At 51.9% G+C, this 21,646-nt stretch overlaps 6 protein-coding genes across 6 annotated transcripts; 2 read left to right on the forward strand and 4 right to left on the reverse strand.

Annotated features, from left to right (window-relative positions):
* Window positions 1-1,238: 1,238 nt before the first annotated feature.
* CONPUDRAFT_112209 (uncharacterized protein) lies at window positions 1,239-3,632 on the reverse strand. Its single transcript, XM_007776157.1, is given in 12 exon segments — window positions 1,239-1,328; window positions 1,404-1,479; window positions 1,553-1,610; window positions 1,665-1,701; window positions 1,757-2,032; window positions 2,102-2,275; window positions 2,328-2,378; window positions 2,441-2,812; window positions 2,871-2,990; window positions 3,007-3,154; window positions 3,206-3,500; window positions 3,557-3,632. 11 exon segments carry the CDS (start codon window positions 3,496-3,498, stop codon window positions 1,296-1,298), a joined length of 1,638 nt encoding a protein of 545 aa, XP_007774347.1. The 5' UTR covers window positions 3,499-3,500; window positions 3,557-3,632; the 3' UTR covers window positions 1,239-1,295.
* A 409-nt stretch (window positions 3,633-4,041) lies between these two features.
* CONPUDRAFT_159099 (uncharacterized protein) lies at window positions 4,042-5,459 on the reverse strand (the record flags this gene model as incomplete). Its single annotated transcript, XM_007776158.1, has 3 exons — window positions 4,042-4,746; window positions 4,800-4,892; window positions 5,331-5,459. The coding sequence occupies 3 exons, from the start codon at window positions 5,457-5,459 to the stop codon at window positions 4,042-4,044; spliced, it is 927 nt and encodes a 308-aa protein (XP_007774348.1).
* Window positions 5,460-7,071: 1,612 nt separating this feature from the next.
* Window positions 7,072-8,967, forward strand: CONPUDRAFT_77294 (uncharacterized protein; the record flags this gene model as incomplete). Its single annotated transcript, XM_007776159.1, has 8 exons — window positions 7,072-7,357; window positions 7,557-7,635; window positions 7,674-7,707; window positions 7,780-7,824; window positions 7,873-7,959; window positions 8,025-8,067; window positions 8,133-8,684; window positions 8,930-8,967. The coding sequence occupies 8 exons, from the start codon at window positions 7,072-7,074 to the stop codon at window positions 8,965-8,967; spliced, it is 1,164 nt and encodes a 387-aa protein (XP_007774349.1).
* Window positions 8,968-11,562: 2,595 nt separating this feature from the next.
* On the forward strand, window positions 11,563-15,070 carry CONPUDRAFT_131881 (FAD/NAD(P)-binding domain-containing protein; the record flags this gene model as incomplete). Its single annotated transcript, XM_007776160.1, has 8 exons — window positions 11,563-11,928; window positions 11,990-12,249; window positions 12,372-12,438; window positions 12,556-12,603; window positions 13,516-13,820; window positions 13,886-14,015; window positions 14,072-14,588; window positions 14,651-15,070. The coding sequence occupies 7 exons, from the start codon at window positions 11,563-11,565 to the stop codon at window positions 14,564-14,566; spliced, it is 1,671 nt and encodes a 556-aa protein (XP_007774350.1). The 3' UTR covers window positions 14,567-14,588; window positions 14,651-15,070.
* A 3,315-nt stretch (window positions 15,071-18,385) lies between these two features.
* On the reverse strand, window positions 18,386-19,533 carry CONPUDRAFT_159101 (uncharacterized protein; the record flags this gene model as incomplete). The annotated part of the gene is made up of 4 exons (XM_007776161.1): window positions 18,386-18,931; window positions 18,980-19,075; window positions 19,122-19,426; window positions 19,476-19,533. 4 exons carry the CDS (start codon window positions 19,531-19,533, stop codon window positions 18,386-18,388), a joined length of 1,005 nt encoding a protein of 334 aa, XP_007774351.1.
* A 653-nt stretch (window positions 19,534-20,186) lies between these two features.
* CONPUDRAFT_159102 (uncharacterized protein) lies at window positions 20,187-21,233 on the reverse strand (the record flags this gene model as incomplete). The annotated part of the gene is made up of 3 exons (XM_007776162.1): window positions 20,187-20,336; window positions 20,394-20,974; window positions 21,200-21,233. 3 exons carry the CDS (start codon window positions 21,231-21,233, stop codon window positions 20,187-20,189), a joined length of 765 nt encoding a protein of 254 aa, XP_007774352.1.
* Window positions 21,234-21,646: the final 413 nt, after the last annotated feature.

The following is a 21,646-nucleotide window of genomic DNA, read 5'->3' on the forward strand; positions in this document are numbered from 1 at the left end:
TGCGGGGTTTCCAAACGCACGAAGTCGGTGCCGGCAAAGATGCCGACAGCGATCTGGGCTGGGGTTTGATGAGAAGTAGACATGTTGATGAATCTGGGGTAAAGATAACGTCAGCGTGGGTACACTTGACGAATTACATCATGCCCAGGCGAGTCCGCGGTAGACTAGCGGTCTAGACCTCCAGAGCCGCTCGAGACCCGAACCGGTTAAGGTGCATGGGTTCTCACGGATGTGGGAAAGGCCCTTCACACATGACAGGAGGGTGTCCCCTTGATTCCTGCCGCCCTGGTGTTTACCAGTGGGCGAAGGGGGAAACGCTTCGGATGAACCGTTGCGAATGACTCCCCCCCATGGCATACTAAGCCGCCTTGAGGTACTAGGCTCCGCCGCGCCCCGCGGGGCTCATAACCTGACAAAGTATCGACGCGAGTATAGCTGATGGAGTCTATGAAAGCGCGAACTCACCGGGCAGTTAGTTGTTGAAGGTTGAGTGATAGCGGTTAGGCTTATAGCTGACGATAGTAGTCATTCGGTGTAGAGAGAAGACTTAGATGATATTCATGGTAGCGACTGTATATATATGACAGGAGCGTGTGAAGTCACTACCGTATTCGTAACTACTATGCAGTCCAAGTCCCACGGTAATGCAGGACGGCTACGTAAGCAGAACGTGGCCCTATGCGATGAACGCGGAGCCACACGAGTGCGTAAGCGCTTAAGTTACCAGTAGGATACTAAGCGCCTGAATAGACGTATGAAGGCGATGTTTACTTGTAGACCTCTAGGAGGAACATCGCCGTACAGGAGGCTTCTGGATGAACCAATAAAGCCGTAAAGGGTCGAATACTAGACGTAAATCTGACATCCAGCACGCCCAACGCACTTCTGCCACAGCGTTCAAACGTTCAGCCTTCAAGCTTCAGGGTTGCAGGCCGCATCACCACCTTCCTAAAGGGGGAAGGTGCCTTAGGGATGCCATTCCGATGGACCGGCGGTCTCATTCGGATGGCCCTCGATCTGATTTCCACGAGCTTGGCGTCGTGGCCATGGCCTCGGCTTCATTATGATCGATTGGGGTGCAAGCTTCGGATTAGTCATTCCAAAGGCCCCATTCCAATCTATTCTAATCACCGCGGACGTCATGACAATATATATTTTAATCACATTATAAAATTAACTGCGGTGATGGTAAAGCGGATCCATTAGAATGCCCCTAAGGCAAGTTCCGACATACTATGACAACATTACTATGAGAATAATGATGCGCCAATAAATCTTCGATTATCTCCGAGCCCTTATGCGAAGAATCCCTTCCTGTCCTCCGCCCTCTAACGATCCACAACGAAAACGACGCATCAGCTATCTGAAATCGTGGTCCAAGCAAAGTAAACATGGAGTCTCACCATCCTCGAACCGTGACTAAGTCCCAGATACAGCCTGAAAAGGCGCTTGCAGTTCTCGTCTTCGCTGAATGGATAGCTGGAAACACAAAGATCAAAACGTTGAGCACGTTCGTACCATCAAAAGTGACACTTTAGAAACAACTACTTACTCAGCACCTAGCTGATAGGCAGCAGCGAACCCGGACACCACTGCAATCTCGTGCATATCTGTGATCACAGTCAACACTCGACGTTTCCCTCTAGAAGCAAAAAATGACTCACTCAAAACAGACCACGCGCCCGCATACCGCGTGTGATGCTGCTCAAGCCGTCAATGATGATCCGGCTAATCAGAATCACCGCAAGACACCCACCTTGCCATTGATCATCATCATCCATGGAACCGTTCCAGCGTAGTGCTGCCAGCGGTGACTCTGCTGCTTCCACCACTTCTCATATATGACCTTGTCCGTATCGACGTCATCCCGGCTCCACAACTCTTCGCTCCCGTCTCGGTCCAAGAAAATCGTCTGGAAAACATGTTTCTCAAGCGGCGGGGACGAGCTAGGTGGCTGGGGCGGCGAGCCGTCTTCACCGGTTTCTGCGGGGGAGGTACGTGCGAGTGGGCCGCGTGGGTGCTCGCCTTTGAACTGATTGAAAAGAGATCCTATAAGCATGTGGACACGAAAAGATGAGATAGAGGACGGGGATGAGTGTACCTGAGCCTGATAATTCGTCAAGTCGAAGCTCATCTCGATCTTCTTCTTGTCGCTTGGGTAGCTCCGAATGAAGTACAAAGGCGAGAACTCCTTCTCCGCGAGCTCGTATCCCTTCTTTGCGTCATCATCCGTGCGGGAAGACTTCAAATCGGGCGAGTAGCGTAGTCGGTAGTACTGAGCAGTCGCATAAGCTAGGTATGCAAGGAGAAGAAGTGTGTATACCGACCTTCTCCATGTACTCAACGTCGTTGTGCGTCACACTGATATCCCAAAGATACTGAAAACACAACGTTAGTCACACCTTTTGACAATCTAGCCCACAATACGGATACAACACACCTTCACATTTCCAAGAACCTTCCTCTCCATCCAGCTCGCCTGCTTGCCCAAAATCTTCAACGCTGAATCTGCGTCACACGCCATGATCAACTCGTCAAATTCGTCGCGCTCCTCCGGCCCGAAAGGCTCCTTCGGCTTCTGGTCGGTGCCAAGCCCTGCCGTCGACTGGCTGAACACCTGTACGCTGACGGTAGCCTTGCTTGAAGAGCCCTCAACAGGTCGGCCGCGGAGAATACGCGTGACCTGGCGCGACGTGCGAATGTCAACATTACCTCTAGACGTAACTTCCTTGGACCACGATCCGTAGAGCTCTGAGAGACGCGGGAAGGCCCGCATATCGGGGATAGAGGCAAGGAAGGAATCGGGGGAGTACTCAAACTGGAATGTAGATTGTTATCGTACGAGGGGCTTACCATGAAGGTCAGCTTACCAGTCTCATATTTGGATCCATAAACACACGCTCGAGGATAGCGCTGGAGATGAACGGTGTTTGGTTGCCCGTACCGAAGAAGAGCGCAACCAGCGGGTAGACAATCGTCTCACCGAAGTCCTGTTAACCATCAGACTTCCAGTTGCCGTATTAACGCGATGGGGCTTGCCTTGGAGAAGCGGAACATCTTGAGCATCGCTTGCACAGATATAACAGCGAAGAGCGGCTCAAAGGTCTTGATGAACTTCAACACCCGGCCAAACTTCTTAATGTCCGGCCCAAACCTACACACCACATCAGCTCTTCCTTCGAATCAAACCAGGGCATGAACTCACTTGTCGATAACCCGACTCGGAAACACGTTACTCCAAAACTCCGTGTCCTTGTCCCTCCCAAAGCTGACCTGCATCCCGACGGGGCTCGCGCTGAACCCAAGCTTGTCGAACATAGCGTACGTGTTGTAGAACACGGGACTCGCGCCCTGTACTCCGTCATTGATGTACTCGGCGCCGTATGCAGCGCCGTCGATGGGGATGGAGGTCGCCATCCCACCTGTGTCGGCGGACTGCTCGAAGATCGTCACGGCAAACTTGTCGGGGTGCAGCGAGAGTGCGTAGGCGGCGGACATGCCTACAAGGAAAACGCTCTGTCAAGGGTGGTCTACCAGAGTGCAGCAAATTACGTACCGGAAGCTCCTGCACCTATGATTGCAACGCGTTTCCTGCCATCGTGCTGAGAGTTGGATGTGGACCCATTCCCGTTAGCTGTGCTCATTGCTTGTGAAGTCAAAAGGTTCGGAGGGGAAATACATTCTTCAGAGCGAAGGGAGTCGTTATATGGCTTGCAACGAAATGGTCTGGTCGAGATCGAGATGGCATAAGAGAAGAGATGGCGGTCATCCCATCGACTGGATACGTCATTAGCCCATCGGTACAACTCAAACGTCAAAAGTCGGGAGAGACGATCGCGTTGGCGGAACCAATAATCGACATCCCCACGACTCCGTTTGCACACTTTGCATCCTCCTGCCATATGCATGGACATCAACGAGACTCGACGATAGCCATTTTGCATTCTCTTCAATCTTTGCACTTTTCATTCTCACCGTACATTACACAGATACGCAAATAGTGTTTAGGTTGCTTCGTTCGAGACCATTGTCGATGAAAACCTACGCAGAAAAACCTCGAGCTCCATCTCCTTCCGACGTCCACGCAGACATATCCGCCATCGCAGTAGACGCGTCAAATAGTAGAGAAGTGTTGAAAGTGTAAAGGCTCCCAGTTGCACCCATGTCAACTCCATCCCCAGTGCCTTCGATAGTCGCAGTCACCCCCTCAACCCCTCCATGCCCCGAAGACCTTGGTGTCGAGCTGGTTTGCGGAATGAGCAGCTGGGGATCCTGGTCACAGCCTTCAAGGCGAGATGCGGCACCCGGAATCATTCCGTCCAAAGGGGCCCAAATGAGCTGGGTCGCATCGTCCGAAATTCGAACGTCTTGCCCTAAACCATGAGAGATACCTCGAGATGCCCAATTAGAGCCGATCGCGGGTACTGGATAAGGCGATGGCCGAGTCTCCTTCGAGCGTCTTGCTGGCCCGTGTCGACCCCCTCCTACGCGATGAGCTTTCAAGGTAGGCGAAGGCCCTCCGCCAGAGTTTGACACCAGCGGCGGCTCGATGGTAGCGTTGGCTATCGGAAGGTCGGGCTGTCTCAAGTTCTGTTGTTGGGCTTCGTCATCTCGAAGCCCTGCGTCGTCTCTCCCAAGTCGTTGAGATGCGACATCTTTGATCATTCTATCCACATCCAATTCCCAGCAATCTCCTTTGTGGCACACGAACCACGGGTCTGTCTCCAGAGTGGTGCATACAGTTGACTAATCACGGCGATCAGCGTTTACAGCTTCAGCTCCACTTGAACAAGGCTCACCTTCCAGTCATCCGAAGTCTCCTTGAAATACGGTATATACGTCTCCAGCGTGTAGCCTATGAACTCGATTGTTCGCTGTTCATCGAGCCCGTTCTGGTAGATTGTGAGTGCGATTAGATATCGCAGACAGTCTTGTGTCGGCGCGCGTCGAAAGCCATCCAGGTACGTCAGAGATGACAATCGGGTTTCTTGTCTCGCTGGGATGAGCAACAATGCGCGTATACACTGCTTGACTTTTTTTCTATCCCTGTTGTGCGTCCTCCATTCCTCGCCTGTCGAGTCGGTGCCACTCTGATTGCCAACTGCGGGCTGCGTTGTATGAGCGACAACGCGTCTGGGGAAATGGGGCCACAGCATGAATGGCTGGTACGAGAACAACAATCAGGTACGTCTGGTCATATTTCGTCGTTGGATTGACGGCTTACCGGGACAATATCGTTTCGTAACATTGACCCCCATCTGGCGCGACGGTACCTGTCAAACTAAACAGCTCAGCCATGTCCACAGAAACGGGTCAACGGAGAATGTCACCTCTTCGTCCGCGTCCTTGATCGTGTGGACCATTCGAATCCAGACGCCATCGAGGTAGATCCAGCCACCGCCCATCGGTACTTGCATGGAACCCAGTTGACCACAGGGGAGAACGTTGATATCGGGCATGGAGAGTTGCGTGTTGGTGGTTGGACGTAACCCAAGCCTACTTCACGTCGATGGGGAAAAGTGAGGAAAGGAAAGTTGAAGGTGGGGTCCGAAGAGGATTTACCACTTTTGTATAGCGCTCAGCTAAGCGAGCGCATGTTCAAGTTTCAGGGTCATTCTGGCCAATATCAAAAAACGCCAAACAACGCGTCAATAACGCGTGTGTTGGACAATAAGCGCGCTCAAGTCAAACGATGCCGAATGCATGACGCTTTCGTAAGTATCCACTCCAGCTTTCCTGTCGTCAGCTGAGAACTTCGCCTCAGAGCACTCAAGCACCAAGCGCACTGCTATTGGATCAGCTTAGTCGTGATCGAAAACATACGTGTTGTCATTATGACATTTTAGCTAATGAGCCGACTCGGAACATGACTACATACATGATAGCAAGATCGACCCCAGAGCGTTTTCTTTGATACACAAACAGGGATCGGCCTTTACCCAGTCGTCGCGCCCCATATTCCTACCCTGACACGCGATGACACCCTACTATCTCTACCCAGGCTTGGAAGTTGAAAGTGCTGAGAGTCCTTGTCAGTTGGCGAGTGGGTGTTGAACGTTGATGAGCTGTCGGCGGAGCTTCTATGGGAATGCATATTTCTCTGATGATATCCGCGGAAACTGAGCAGTAGATGTAGTGCGGGAATGTAATTCTGGACGGCCTCGAGTATACCGCCAAAGGCCTTGAGAGTATTCTACACGAACAATTTTAGTACATCAGATAAGCAAGACTGTCATTGACGGACGGCTGGGATGTTGTTGCCGTACGTACTAGCTTCGCCATAAAAAGAATTCTGACCAAAATTTCTTTTCAGTCACTCAAGGATACGTTCAAAATCTTTCAACTGAGGATAGGGAATGTAAACATGGATTGTAACCAAAGGCTAGTGAAAACGCAAAATACAGGACGAAAACTAAGCCTGTGATTTCACTATGAGCCGCGGCTAGGCAGACTATAGGATCGTCTCGCGATCAATTCTTCTTCCCCTTCGGCTCCGAAACGCACCTGTACGATAACAACACTCGTGTGCAACTCATGCGACTCATAACTAATTCCATTTCCCTGTTGAGTATGGGGTAGGTAAAAGGCAAGTGAGAATTAACAGCCCTGAACGGCTACAAACGCTCTGAACGCGTCAAAATATAAGTACAGACCAAAAGAGCTCTGGTCACGATGTGTTGCTGCTTTTTTGGTCAAATGAGCTATCCAATGGGGTGGCGGTCGGCGGCGGTCTCGTGTTCATTTGAACACACGCAGTGTCTGATTAACGCGCATAGCGATACTGGCGGATGTAAGATCTGGACCTCTCTGGGCCATGCTTATCATTATCACAGTCCCTTTCAAGTAGTACATCTTCTTAATGAGAGCTAATCCGACTTTTTGGCGTTTATTCCGTTCTATCTTCGCCGATATTCCAGCTCACCTGTCCCACCTGCGGCGGTGGCCAGATATCCGATAGGTGAGCGGTTGCGAGCAGTGCTGTTAACCGCCAGCCAAGCCTGGCTAGTCTCAGAAAGAACAGGCTGCTACTGGCTATGCACGGGTCATACCAGTGCAGACGCAATAAGTACTATGGGGAAGAGTACCAGCGATAGACACCGTGTCCTGTTTCTTATCCCTGTCCTTCCAGCGGGTCTGGCCGCTTCGCTTGCACACCTGAGCCTCCCTGAGGGACAAGCCACATCAGACCAGAGCCTTGTTAACTCTCGGGATCATTGCCATGGTATCTCCGCACCGGGCTTGGTCATCAGCTCTAAGGGGTCCAACCGCTCGGTTGCTGCTTATCATCGCCTCTCTAGTACAAGGAGGGGTATCTCAGGTAACGACGAGCGCAACGTGCCAGTCGTCCACATATTGGGTAGGTTCCTTTTGCTCAAAGTGTCAGTAGCACACTGCTTAATCTAACATGCCCTGTAGACAACGAACAGTAAAGGACAAAGCCCATGCTTGGTTGGCGGCTTCTTGATGTCCATGTGCAAAAATGGCGGTAAATAATAGGCGCTCAATCGCATGGCTATGCAAGTAGATTTTGATTGTTGACTGCGTCTACTTTATAGATTGGAACGTTGTTTCTGTCAACGCTACCACTAATGACGTTTATCCTGGACCTGAGACATCGCAGGACGCCACTGTAAAGTGTGCATGCAACACGATCGCATATTCACTGTTTGCAGCTTGTGGATATTGCCAGGGAGCATCGTATTTATCGTGAGTGATCGGACACGACATATCTTACAAAGTCAAACGGAAACGGCTTACGCTGACGTTTCTTTGACTCAGGTGGCTAGAGTGGAGCCAGGAGTGTTCTTCCACGCAGAAGCAAACGTAAGGATATTCCTGGCCCATACATTCTTCTGAGTTATCTCTACATAGATTCAAACCTTTTTTTTCCACGTTAGCTTTCCGTACGAAATACCTTCCAACACTGCTGTCCCTCAGTGGGCCTTCCTCGATGTTACTGTAAGTCTGTAAACGTGTTGAGAAGGCTCGAAGAGCAGTTTTAGGACCATATTTGTTTTTCCCAGACAACTGGAAGCTGGAACCCGTCCACCGCTCAGTCTATAGGTGGTATGTCCCTTTCCGAAGTATTGTATTGGCTGCGTAGCCTGTGTGCTAAAGGTGATCATTTGCAGACTTGCCGGAGAATAGCGTAGCTCCGTCTACTACGTCCACGGCGTCCTCAAGCGCAACTCAGACGTCAGGCAGTTCAGCCTCGTCGGCTCACAATAATTCAAGTTTGAGCTCAGGAGTCATCGCAGGCATCGTTGTTGGAGTTGTCACCGTCTTGGTCCTCGTCGCGGCGGGTCTGCTTCTTTGTAGACGGCACCGACGCTCGCGACACCGCGATGCTCAGCGAAGCATCGACTTGCCCCCAAAAGATTCAGGAGGTAATGGAGATATGACACAGACCACGGCACCTATGTATCCAGCAGGAAATATCGTCGAAGCTCAATCGTGGCCTCCGAAATATTATGTACGGCGTTTTAGATTTGATTTGGCGTTAGCGACATTGGCTGACAAGGCGCTCTGTCAGAATCCTGACGATCCAAGCACTCACCCGCCACCCTTTCCTTCGCTCGGTCATCCGGATGGCGGTCCGTCTGCGGTAGTCATAGGGAGTTTGCCGCGCGGGAGAGGGAAGGGGGTCAGCAACTCGTCAAGCGGCGGTAGTAGTGAGCCAGCCGGTAGGTGGAGCGGATAAGAGGAGTGCGAAGGTGGGGGAAAGAGTTGTTTCCGTACTCGATATGTTGTTTCGCGTTGGCATAATTGGGGACATCTTCGTCTATATCTGTTAGCTTTACCTTATTAATTTAGCACAATGCTATAAATCTAGGCATTTTACGATTAGCTGGCTTCTACATGGGACACATGCTTGATGCACTTAGAGATCGCTTCTCCTGCCGCGCTTGACTCGGATGTTACGCTGCAGGTACAGCTGTCATTGAGAGCGAGAAGTATTCACAATAGTCTGAAGAAGCGCAAGATAACCCTGGGCGTATGACGTTAACACCAAACGTGCATCAATCGCACAAGAAACACGTCAGAGAGAATTCTACGCTCGTTAAACTAGAGCAAAGCTACGGCGACAGCCAAAAGATACGAAAATGGATGATAGACACACTGGATATGCGTGTGCGACACAAACGCCCCTTTCTCCTTTTTGACGAGATCGCGAGAACGGCGACTTGGACATGCACTAAAAGCGATATCGTATCGATATGATTGAAATTGAGTGCTCAATTGCCAAAGAGCGGGTACAAACGTTGCTTACGGACCAATTGCCTGTTCCGATATCCCGAGCGAAGCAAGCACAAGGGCGACGAAACACACACGCAGCTGTGGATCGGCTATAGTGTGATAAGTTATGTCTGAAGGCATTAGTGTGAGCCAGAAAAAGGCTATCAGGCACAGCCTTTTCAACTGTTAGCATAACGGACTCCAAATCGACAATCGGAACAGGCCTATGACACACCTTCGCTGTGCTGCTGGCTGCGAGCCAAACTTGGCCAGGATCCAGGTGGGAGCCCTGGATGCTTTAGTTGGATGGCGCAAAGGTCAAATGTCTCGAACGGTGAGCGATACGGAGGACCGATAGCGCGCATCAGACACACGTGTGCCACCCCGGGGTGGTGCTCAAGCCTGCGCCCATATTCAGCGCCAACATGCGAGAGAAGGCGCGAGAGCCGACATCAAATTTGCTTCCGCTTGTAAAAAGGTCTGATGACGTACTCCAGATGCGCTTCTGATGTGTTCGCAAGCTCAAGGAGCAATCACAAGAAAACAAGTACGGCCAGCCGCCCGCTATGGAAAGCGTGCAAGGCTATACTGTGTCTGATCAACAACAGGCAATCTTCTCCATGGATGGAGTTTGATATAGAGATAGAGAAGATGGCCTCTTCATCAATGGAAGCCGGAAGAAAGCTTTCTACAGCATTAGATGAACGTCGAAAACAAAACTATGATCATCACGTGCTGAAACATAGAAGGCTCGCGTAAGAGAGGCGGTGCTGCCAGTAAGAGTCTCCGATCAGTATTCAGTCGGGTTGCAGTCGGGTTATGCGGGTGCTCCCAGTGAATCAGATAAGTCAACAGGGATGAAGAACTCATGAAGAGGTTACGCACTTCAGAATCTCCTTGACTATTCGAAGACGAGTCGGACAAGATGGGGGAAGAGTAGATCTTGGTCGCCCAGAGCAACTCGGAGCAACATGTGCGATAGGGGTCATTCAGCCTGAGTAGGAAATGCCGGTGTGGCGCCGCTAGCTGCAGACTCCTACCCAGCGGTCTGACTCGTGAGACCGGCTTATTAAGCGCTCCTGCCTTTTATAACTTCGTTAGGCAGTTCTCTCGCCAGACCGACTGGCACAACTTGTTCGGCTAAAAAACTTTTCTCCGCCAAATGTCTCTCGGCTAAGCAGAATATGGCTGATGGGAAAAACAAGTTGTGCCAGTCGGTCTGGCGAGAGAACTGCCTAACGAAGTTATAAAAGGCAGGAGCGCTTAATAAGCCGGTCTCACGAGTCAGACCGCTGGGTAGGAGTCTGCGCTAGCTGCGTCGCTTCCCGATTGCTTCCTCGCCTTCTACCGCCGGCGATGGCGGATGTTGACATGGACAGCTTTGGCAGTTCGACGCCCGCTCCCCGCCCAGCTCTTTATCCGAACGAGCCAGCGAACGTGCTGTGTGTATCCACTTCGGATTTGTAGGTAGAGTCCTGTCAAGGTAAGGATCTCCCAGCCTGCTGTTCGATGCTGTTCGATTAGAGAGGTTATCGGAGATGATCAACGGCGGTGAACTCGCTGATCAGAAGCCCGACTGGACAAAGTACCGAGACCAGATGAATTCTGCGGCCCTGGAAGCGTTTTAGCTTGCACTTGGCCGTGTGGTCGCGCCGGTTCCAAGGCCAAACAATGTGCCCTGACAAGCCGAAGAGCGAATGAGAGCTTGAGTTTGCCCAAGCTTGCCAGCGGGTAGGCCAAGTGGACTGAGATGGACCGACACCCTCTCGTGGAGATTTTCAAACCGTTGCTAACCCGTTGCGGGTTCTAGGTACAGCACCGGGGCAACTCAAAGGTCACGTCAGACCTTGACTGTCAGCATGGTTTTGTGCCCGATGTTCGGTCATTGTGCCGTCGAGGCAAGGCAAAGGACAACAGAAAAGGTTCGTCTGGCAATGATATCCACGAAGCAACGATGCCCGGGCCATTGATTGGTTGACAAAAGCCGAACGGTGCCAGGATGTCATAGGAAAAAGAGCGGTGATACCGGGGAAAGTGCGAAGGCTGGGAAAAGTGGGCTGGATCGGTTAGATGAGGTTGGATTGCAGTTTGTGAGCTGCCACCATGTGATGGAGCCACCAAGGGACTGGGTACGGTATACCCTCTTTCGGCCCCCTCGAGCGCGACGACCCCTCGGCCCTGCCCGACTTTCCTTTCCCTCATCCGTATGTCTTTGGGCCAGCGTTTTTCCCTGTACTCCCTCGCCTCTTTCTTTTTGACCCCAACCATCCCCCAATCCACTCTTCAAGACACGGCGTCCAAACCGCTCTCTCATACCCGCCCACAATGCCCGGAAAGCATACACCCATCCTTCCTCGGCGTACGGCCGACTTCCTACGCATCGTCGTCGTAGGCGGCAGCATCGCTGGCCTTGCGACTGCGTACGCCCTTCGCGAGTCTGGCCACCACGTCACTGTCCTCGAGCAGCGCATCTCTCCTGCCGCATATACCCAGTCTAAAGGTGGTGTACGCTGCCCTCCGAATATGAGCCGCGTCTTCGACCAGTGGGGCCTTGGGCATGCGATCGAGCAGCTCGTCATCAAAGCTGACAAGTTTACGTTCCTCGAGGGTCACTCAGGCGATAATCTCGGCTTACTTGTCCTCCACGAGAAGGTTATGAAAGCTCTTGCGGCGGACTTCCATTACATCCAAGTGAGCGTACCCATTGAATATATGCGCAATAGGGAACTGAGCAAGCACGACGGCGATACAGCATGGAGCTCTTATGAACTTTCTGTACACTCTCGCCGTTGAAGCAGGCGTCGAGTTCCACTTCAACTCGCGCGTCACGCACGTTGACCCGCATGCACCCTCCGTCACCTGCATTTCGCATACATACTCTCCGTCGTCGTCCCCACAAACATACATCGGGGACCTGATCGTCGGCGCGGATGGTCACAATTCCGTCATCCGTCCTGTAGTCGTCGGCCCTCAAGCAGATCACGGCGTTCGTGATAAACGTGTCTCCGTCAAGTGCGCAAAGTCATCCGTGTCTGGTTTAGTGCTCCTGCTGATAGTGCCTTTCATGATCTGTGTTCCTAACTGCGTGCTTTTAATATCGCGGGCAACACGGTGGTGGATTGATCCGTGAACAGTATGGTCGTACCTTGCGCCGAAATGCGCCAGCACCCTGACCTTGTTGAGCTGACGGAGAGTCCTGAGGTACGCTGATTTGCTTTTGTCTGGGATCATGCGCTGATTCCCCTTTCCGCTCCATGTATCATCCGTCACACATCGACGCCACCTCCACTCACGCCTGATTCTGCTACGGACCGCCAGTGGACACTCTGGCTCGCAGACAACTGTGCCATGCACGGCCTTCTCGTCGTACGTATTTTGCGTCTGTTCGTAGCTTCAACGCTGATTGGATGGATGTCTATCATCTCACGGTTTTTGGCTCTGTTTCCTGATCGTCGGATTCTAAACTTCTGTTTTCCCTTTCGACCCAAACCTTGTCGCATTCGCCGGCTCGCGCCCGCTGCGACCGTGGCTTTATTTCGCATTGCGTGCATCGTGTTTCTTCTGCTAACTTGATGGATGTTTTGCATCGCGCGTTGTCTCCGCGGGTGGCGTTCTTTGCTCTTGGTTCGTCCTCGGACGCCGACCTCATGTCGACGAAATGGGTGACTGTTTGTTATCTTCATATTTCCTTTTCCAATTCACGATGCACGCTAACGCCCGTGCCCTGAACTTCATTGATTCGCGGGGTGATGCTCTCATTATCCACTATTCTTGTCGCGGCCTGGTGCTTCTCCCGTTGTTCCGCGTCACACTCCCGGTCATTTCCGACGGCCTTACTATCTTTGTTTCGCGTTTCTATCTTCGTCATTCGTTCTTCCGGCGGCAACAAACACACCACCTTGTTATTCATGCTCGCATGGGATACCGTGATCGTATCGCCTCCGGCACCGCCTTGTCACGATCTTACCGTGGGTCTGCGAACCACCTTCATGACCGCTTCATTACTGGTCCTCGCTGTTTCCGGGTCTCGTCGTGTCATGTGTCCTTGTGTCCTTGGGGCCTTGCTCGCTGTTTCATGCTGTGCTTCTCACGATAACTCGTGCTGGACACCTCACCACCGGACCTCGCTGCCCTTCGTGGGATGGCTCTGGTCGACTGCCTGGCATCCTCAAACGGTTTGACGCCCGACAAATCCTCATGGACCTATGCATCACGTGTCGAGCTGACTTACTCCACCGAATAACCCGACGCCTACTGCGCCATGTTCATCATGCACAGGTCGACCCCGAGACGAATGACCGATCGTACGCGGTGGTGATGCACGTTCCCGCGCCTGATCCATCCGAGCCATCGTACTCGGACCCAGTATTTGCACCCGGCTCGACGGACGGACGGTCGACACCGGTTGGTGGTGCGGCTGCGTGGAGCGGTATCCCAGAAGGCTCCGGGCCCACTCAGCGTCACGGACGTAACAAGAGCGTTGCGTTTGAGGAAGGACGTAAGGAATGGTGGGAGCAGGAGTCGTGGGATGTGCGGTTCCCGGTGGACGAGGCATTTTTGCTTGCGGACCGTTTTGAACCGAGGTGAGCGTTGGTGCTGGTGGTGCCTTGCGGTGGGCGGAGACTGATCTGTTGATGGTTTGTTACAGAGCCCAAAAGCTGATTCGCATGGCAGAGTGGATGATACCCACAGTATATGATATCCACGAACCGTTCGACTCTTGGGTTCATGAGGCTGGCAAGGTCGTTCTCGTTGGCGAAGCTGCGCACCCGTTGATGGTAGGGCATCCTTGATTTCACGTCCTTTTACACGTAAACTCACATTCATAATCTAGCCTAATGGCTCGCACAACGCCTCCATGGCCATTGAAGACGCGCTCACGCTCTCTACCCTCCTTTCCCTGCCCTTGCCAAAAAGCACAACGCCCCTCCTACTCGAGACATACGAAGAACTGCGCTCCCCACGCGTAGCGACCGTGCAGCTCTCGGAGCGGCGCAAGCGTGACTTTATCTGCATACCGTCGCCATCGCCCTTGCAACAGATGCGTGACGTGGGTCTGCGCGAGGCGAAGCAGAAGGCGCTGCTCGACTGGGACGACGCTGATGAGGAGGGCCTGCGGGCGACCTGGGAGGAGTATCTGGACGTATTTGGGTGGAACTGCTGGGAGGGCGTTGGCGGGTGGTGGGTTGTGTGGGGCGCGGCTGCTGCGGCGCGGGCCAATGGTGCGGACAGGTACGAGGAGTATGCGGATGGGAATGACGGTCAGGGGGTATTTGGTCTCGGAAAGATGGAGATCAACGTGGTGAGCCGGAACGCCATCGTTGCGTGAGTGTAGTCGGCGGTGGTAGAAGGTAAGCTTGGTTTCGTGCCTGTGTCGTCACCGCCAGAGCTGACAAATAATGGTCTTGTTCAGATACCCTCTTGGATGGTGTCTTGCTGCGTACAGCCATCACACGAACACACTGCAACCGCTTGCGTCAACTTCGTCTTATGGATTTCTTGTATTGCTGTTGTTGTTGCTCTCTATGCTGTCTTCCTTGCATCTGCGATCTATGTTCGCCTCATCATATCCCTTTCTACCCGCGGACTCGAACATCTCTACACGCTCATCCGTATATCACCTGTCACGCACTCGTCGCATCGCCTCGCATTGCACCACTTCACATCGGCATTTGTATATATCACGTCCTTGTTTATCGTTTCTTCCCCTGGAAACCCTCGTTGGCATATGACTGTTTTTTCTTGCTTTCCGCTTTTGTCATGTTTAAGATCACCCTTCTTTATGACCCTTTTACGACGACTTCATGTCATTCATACCTGTATACCTTTAGACGACAAGTGTATGATTGGATGTGAATTAGGAATAGCATCAATGCGTTGATGGCTGCGAACTTCAGATCCATTCGTAGAAACTATACGAGTTATTAGGGCGAAAGTTCCTCGCTCTAACGAGTACTAGCGGAAGTTGTACTCGAAGTGACTTCGTTTAAGTGCGAGACAAACGCAATGCTGCTGAATTCTTCGACTGTTGTTTGATGCTCTGCAGCTGACCACAGGCCTCTACGTATACGAGCGGCAAAAACGAGGTTTATGACAAACTGAAAGCTACAGATTATATGCGATTTTCGAGCTTGCTAGAGGCGTGTGTAAATTCCACATCGAACATTGCTAATACCAGAGAGTCGAGGGCGCTATGGGGGCGCATCCGTCGCAATATCATGCAGCGTAAATTCGATTGAAGTGGCTAAACATCGTCAGTACTAGCACCAGGAACTAACCTCTAATCGAGAGCGCAGTGCTGCTATAGTACGTTCGGTGATCTCAAGCTGAGATCCAGCCTCGGCGAAAAAACTTCTCGACGAGAAGAAAGCCTTACGGTAGGTGTTTAGCGGAGATGATCCCCGAGCAATGGGCGTCTATCCCGTTGCATGCTGTAACGGCTGAAGACCCAATTCAGTCACGCCTAGGAGGAACCATCAGAGCTAACAAACAACAGTCTTGTTTGTATACCCTCTCGAATCGTTTCTTGCTAGAGTACAGCCGAACACACTACAGCCTCTTTCGTCTGCCTCCTCTTCATCTTTTTGATGTTTTTGATTACTCTTGCTGTTGTTTTCCATGATATCTTCCCTACATCTAAGATCGATGTTAACACGCGGACTCATACGTCTACTCTACAGGTTCATTCGCATATCACCCTTACATACACTCGTCGCATCGCGTCACGTCGCATCATTTAGCATCAACGTTTGTACATAGCATGTCCTTATTACCTCTCCTTCCCCTTGAATGCCCCACGTCAGCATAAAAGTTGATAGCGCCATGCTCCAGTGCACGGCAAAGCCCGTTACCATTTACCTTTAGAATAGTAAATATTTTCAGAAAGCATCTGACGCGCCAATGTACTTTATCTTTGGGCCCCTGACGCGCAGCTGTGCCAGCTTGTTCACAACCATTATCATCTGGACCTTCAAGGAAAGGATGTCATCCGGACTTGAGTCTTCATCCATATCCTACGAATATCACACAGTGATATGATGGTGTTTAGGCAACACAAACCTGAAAATATCCATCATGGGTGTTCCGGATTATTTATCATAGAAATTATGGAATTAACTGAACAATTGCCATGGTGTTAGATACCCATCCAACGATACTGAAGGATGGAACGGAATGGATGTTGGGGACGGACACGACATGCCGTGATCCACCAAAGATAAATAGCATGCCTAACCTATTGATCTCTTCTGGGTATAAGATTGATAGCGGAATTGGCGCACGCCACTGGCCACATAGCTGAGCTGGCTGTTACAAACCTCGAAATCATTCCTAACTGCAAACTCGCCGATAACAAACTGCGTGGAAGAGATTCTCCAATGCGGGAACTTCTATGCTACTGACAAAAGCTTCATCATGATGGTAAATGAGAATCATAGTTGGTACTTTGCTGAATAAGGTCCGAGTCGTACATTGTTACCGAAGGGACAAAGGGAAAGGCAGTATCACCAAAGTTGCACGAAAGCGCTTGTCTGACAATAAGTTGTCTCATTGATGCGGAAAATGGCAGCGCTGCAGCCACCAGTCACATGACTAGAACCGATTTTTCAATCGCACCGCGAAGAACTGGGACGTTAGCGAGACCCTCTAACCCAGTTACCATAGATGGTAACGGGTATGACCGTTTCTCCCTGTTTTTTTATTTACGTTGAAAAATCATCCTTCTTTATGACCCATTTATGTCGTCCTCATACCATCCATACCTGTACACCATTCGACGATAAGTGTGTGATTGAATGTGGTTTATGGTTAGCATTCAGGAATCGTTCGATGGGATTTTGACAGTTATACGTACCTGAAAGTCCTCGTCAGGGGCTGGATTGGTAGCCATCAGACGCTGCAGTGGAGATGACTTCATTTGGATTAGATGCAAACGAAACACTGCTAAATTCTTCGATTGTTGTGTGATGCTCCGTCGCTGACCACAAACTACGGTGTATACGAGTAGCAAAAACGAGGTTCATGACAACTTGAAAGCTATATGGTGCAGTTGTGCAATATCAGATAAATATAAGCTTCATTTTACTTGTGACACAAGAAACGCACTCTTCGAAAATTCCGCTGTACGCGTCTTGGAGAACAACGCATGTGACGAGATTCACAATGGTAAGGCCTGTTAAGGTTCAAGCTATTAATGCCATATGTGTCATTAGAATGCCGTACTCATGCTGCAGAAGACATAGAACAAGTTGCGACTGATAAGTAGGTCGTGAATGCTTGGTCTCGGCGATTGTTTTAATTCCAGTGGAACGTCGGTTGGGTTATCTCTCAACGCCTGAACGAATTTATGGCGTGTGAGATAGAATCCAAGGACAGTCAAGACCATAATTTCTGAAATTGATGTTCTAAGAGTGCTATGGCACGGCAAGCAAATAGACACACCAATTTCGAGGAGAATGAACGAGACGAACATCACAACATAATATCTACTTTGTGTCGTATAAAAGCACCCTGTAACGGGATAGATATCAAGCGCGAGAACTGTATGTATATCAGCACTGCACAGTGACACATGTGAAATCAACGTACATGGTGGGTTGGTTGCTGGGAAAAGTCCAACGATAAAGATTGCAATCGCCCCTACCTGTGTACCCACTGATTATCACTGTCACCACACATTTCCACTAGGAATAGTCTTACAACGAAGCTCGTACTCAGTAGCACAATTATCCATTTTTTGTTTCCCCATAGGGCGCACACCCTCAGCAGAAACAGGGCTACAATAAGCCGATATAAGTTCCCATGGTGCACGTCATGCAAGAATCTAACATACCACTGTGAAGGTGGATATACCTGATTATAATGGGCACCATTCGGGTGTAGAATCCATAGTTATCACTCATTAGATACATAGTAACACTGAGAATTTGTCGTGATAATCAGGTACTTGCTCGAAAATCAATCATTGTCATTTTTGTGAGATTCAATTGTCCGAATCACCTTAGATGTACCTGATTTTGTCGACAAAAATGCAAGACTGCATGCAGAATGACTAGTTTTCATGGAAGAAGAGACCATTTATCACACGACAGAACATACGAGAATCATGACAAAATCAATTCTATTAATGCACTACGCAACAGATAGCTAGCTACTGGATCCGCGCCATTGCGCCCGATCTTGCGATTGGCTTTCCGGTGTTGCTCTTGGCCGACTTCTTCGGCGGAGCCGGTGTGTGGGCACCGCTGTCGTCATCGTCGGAGGAATCCGTATCGAAGAGATCGCGGCCCTTGCGAACACGTTTGTTCTTCGGCGCGGCCGGAGTCTCATCATCAATATCCGTGTCGGTATCACCGGCACGGCTATCGGATTCGTGGGTGTCGGCATTGGCCGCAGCGATGTTGCCGTCGCCGTCGTCATCGTCGCCGTCGTTGTTGTTGTCGTTGCTGTTGGTGGCGCCATTGACATTGCTGTTGTTGTTGCTGTTGCCATCGCTGTCACCATCGCCGTTGCCATCGCCGTTGCCATCGCCGTTGCCATTGCTGCCGTTGTCGTTGTCGTCACAGTCGCTGTCGGCCTCGGTATTACGCTGGGTGCGGCTCATCCACTCGTTACGGTTCGTCCAGACTTGCTGGAGAACATACTGAGCGCCCCACTGTCCCATAAACCTCTTGAAACGAGGTTTTTGCTCTTCAATCTAAAGGTATATTAGCACTAATAAACATATCGATGAAGGATGACTTACAGCAAGCATAACCTTGACAAGCTTCTGCTTGTCCTGGCTCTTGATGTCGCGGTTGTAGTCGAGGTACGCAGCTGTCAGGGTGTCACGAACAGTGCGCTAAGACAATGTTAGATGATGAAATGAACAATGGATGGGCACGTACGCGATGATCATTCCAAACCTGGTTGTTGCTTGGACCCGACAGACCCATGTGTTCACGCAGCTGAGCGATGCTGGTATTGCGAAGGTTTGAGGGGCGGGCAATGCTCCGTTCGGCCACGTTGTCGGAAGGCTCATCTTGGTTGAGGGCATTGTCGCGCTCGGTGATGGCGTTGTCGCGGTCAGTGGTGACCTTGTCGAGCTGTTCCTGGAGCTGTTCTTCCCTCACGCGAGCAGCCGACAGCTCTTCTTCATGAGCCCGACGGAAGTCGTTGAGCTCCTTGTTGAGACGTGCAAGATCCTCATCGTCTGGCAAATATCAGTCATGCAATAAGAGAGGAGGAGAGCGGTGACTGACGAGGGTCCCGCATGCGGGTCGAGGTGTTGTTCTTGCGAGTGCTGCCTTTGCCCGACATTGTGCTGAGATGCATTGAGACAACGCAAAAACGGCTCACCTTTATACTAGGCTGGGCTGACGTGACGTCAGTCAGCCAAGCCATAGCAGAGGTGTCGCAAGCGTTAAGTTGCCGTCGTTGCTAAACGGCATGCACAGGTCGTTGGCATCGACGAGCACGTAGGTCAATTCAGAATACTCACTACCCTGCATGAGTCATGGTAGCCGACATCGGTTAGTAATTTTATCCGTTGGCGAGGTGGGGCAGAACGTACATAATGACCCCAAAATATTGAAGTCTCCGAGGTGCGAGACCAAGACTAACCGGTTTTCGCGGGAAGGCTTATGAAGCCACGCACCGGCATGACGTAGGAGGAGGGTCGGGAGGTTGTCAACGAACAGCTGCGCAGTCGGATGTGAATACTCAACGACAGGGTCGAGCGCGAGTCCGCAGCTTTGCCGTAGAACAGCCAGTGGCCGCAGTGCATGTCCATGGTGAGACGCGCTGTGTGGTTGGGTCATGGTTATCAGCATTCCGTATCTGGCAGCATGCAACGAGGATGGGGAGAAGAAGGAAATGCGAAAGAATAAGGAAACGAGGGGGAGGAGAAAGACGACGTGTCTGTGCAAAGGGAGGGAGAAAGCGAAAGGGAGTACGCACCCAGCCCAAACCACTCAATCCCAGTCGTAGTGCCTGTCGAGACCCATGCCCGAGTTCTCCCCCTTTGGTCTCCTGAGTGTCTGTCCCTCGAGCCGTACACCGTCTACGTTGTACTGCGGGTGCTCCGGCTGGCTGCCTTCGGGCGTGAGCCAGTGAGATGCTTCCTGGCTGACGACGCTGATTCCAACTCCGGTTCCGGTTCCGGTTCACGTCTTGTGCACCAGCGGCCCAACGACGCGCTCCGTAATATCCTTCTCCAGCAGCGCCCTCAGCTCGCTCTCCACCATCCTCGCAGCCTCCTCCAGCATCTCCTCCCTCGTCCAGCTAGCCTTGCCCGCAGCAGGTGCCGGCGTAACCTGAGACGGCGGCTGCCCGACAACCAGCCCCACAGCCTGAGGCACAAGCGTCGGTGCGCCCGATCCACCAAGCACACGCGACGCGCGGCGCGCCGTGTCCGCGCCGTCGCTGAACGTCACGTACCACGCATGGCGGTCGCGCAGCACCCTGTCGACGGCAAAGTCCGCAAAGAACTTGCGCACGGGCCCGGGCCCGCCGTTGAGCTCGAGCTTGATGTGCTCCGTGCCGTTGCGCGCGAGCGCCTCGAGCACCGCCGCGTCCTGCTCGCGCTGCTGCTGCCGCGCGGCTTTCCCGCCTAACCGGCGCGAGATGGGCGACGGGGAGCACGAGGGCGAGCACACGCCCGCGCGGTGGCGGTTCTCGAGCGGGCGGGCGTGGATGGGTGTGGACGAGGACGATTTGGTGCGGAGGAGGTCGGTGGTGTCGTGGCGTGTGTAGTGGCGAACTGCGCGGGCGGGTCGGGCGTCGTGAGCGGGCCCGGAGCGTGGTTATCGGAGCTCGTGCTCGTGCCGAGCAATACGAGCGCGGCGAGCTGCGGGTCGAGTCCGCTGGTGCGGACGAACCCGCTGACGTCGCAGTTCAGCACGACGCCGTTGGGATCTCGAGACTAGATCTGCTCGTGAACTTGGTAAGCCGACTCTTTTGAACGCCAGAATATTCTTGCACTCACGGATTTCGTGGAACTGACACCACGCCACCACCATCTCGAACGCCTCAGCTATCCTTCACCAGCTCCCTTCGAAGAACCAATTTTGCCATTCTCCTTAGGATGTCGTCGGGCGTGTTGGAACTTGATGGGGAAGATGAAAGGCCTGAAATGACGACTTGAGCTTGCATGTGGAGCGTAAAACGGCGAAGCGAGCGCAGTAGGAGCGAATAGGGCATAGCTGAGGAGACGGTGTTGGCGTTGGTCGAAGCGTTGAAGGGTTTGGGCTCTTCTGCTATGGTCAACGCAGTGCTGGATGGGTGTTGAGGCCGTCGTGAGCGTTGCAGGCCGCTTGCTGCGGAGTTTGAATTTTCTGCCCAAAATTAGCAAGTCCCCTCACGCTTCAACGCACTTCGTGCAGCAGTTGTCCTGATCGATAACCTGCTACAATCACTCACAACACGTACTGCT

Source organism: Coniophora puteana, assembly GCF_000271625.1.
Source record: "Coniophora puteana RWD-64-598 SS2 unplaced genomic scaffold CONPUscaffold_16, whole genome shotgun sequence".
Taxonomy (NCBI): domain Eukaryota; kingdom Fungi; phylum Basidiomycota; class Agaricomycetes; order Boletales; family Coniophoraceae; genus Coniophora; species Coniophora puteana.

Coding starts and splice junctions, on each gene's coding strand:
- CONPUDRAFT_112209 (XM_007776157.1), bottom strand. CDS start 3,498: ATGTCCGCCGCCTACGCACTCTCGCTGCACCCCGACAAGTTTGCCGTG. Junction 2,813..2,870: donor TGGATCCAAATATGAGACTG/GTAAGCTGACCT, acceptor TTCCAGTTTGAG/TACTCCCCCGATTCCTTCCT. Junction 1,480..1,552: donor GCCTATCAGCTAGGTGCTGA/GTAAGTAGTTGT, acceptor TTGTGTTTCCAG/CTATCCATTCAGCGAAGACG.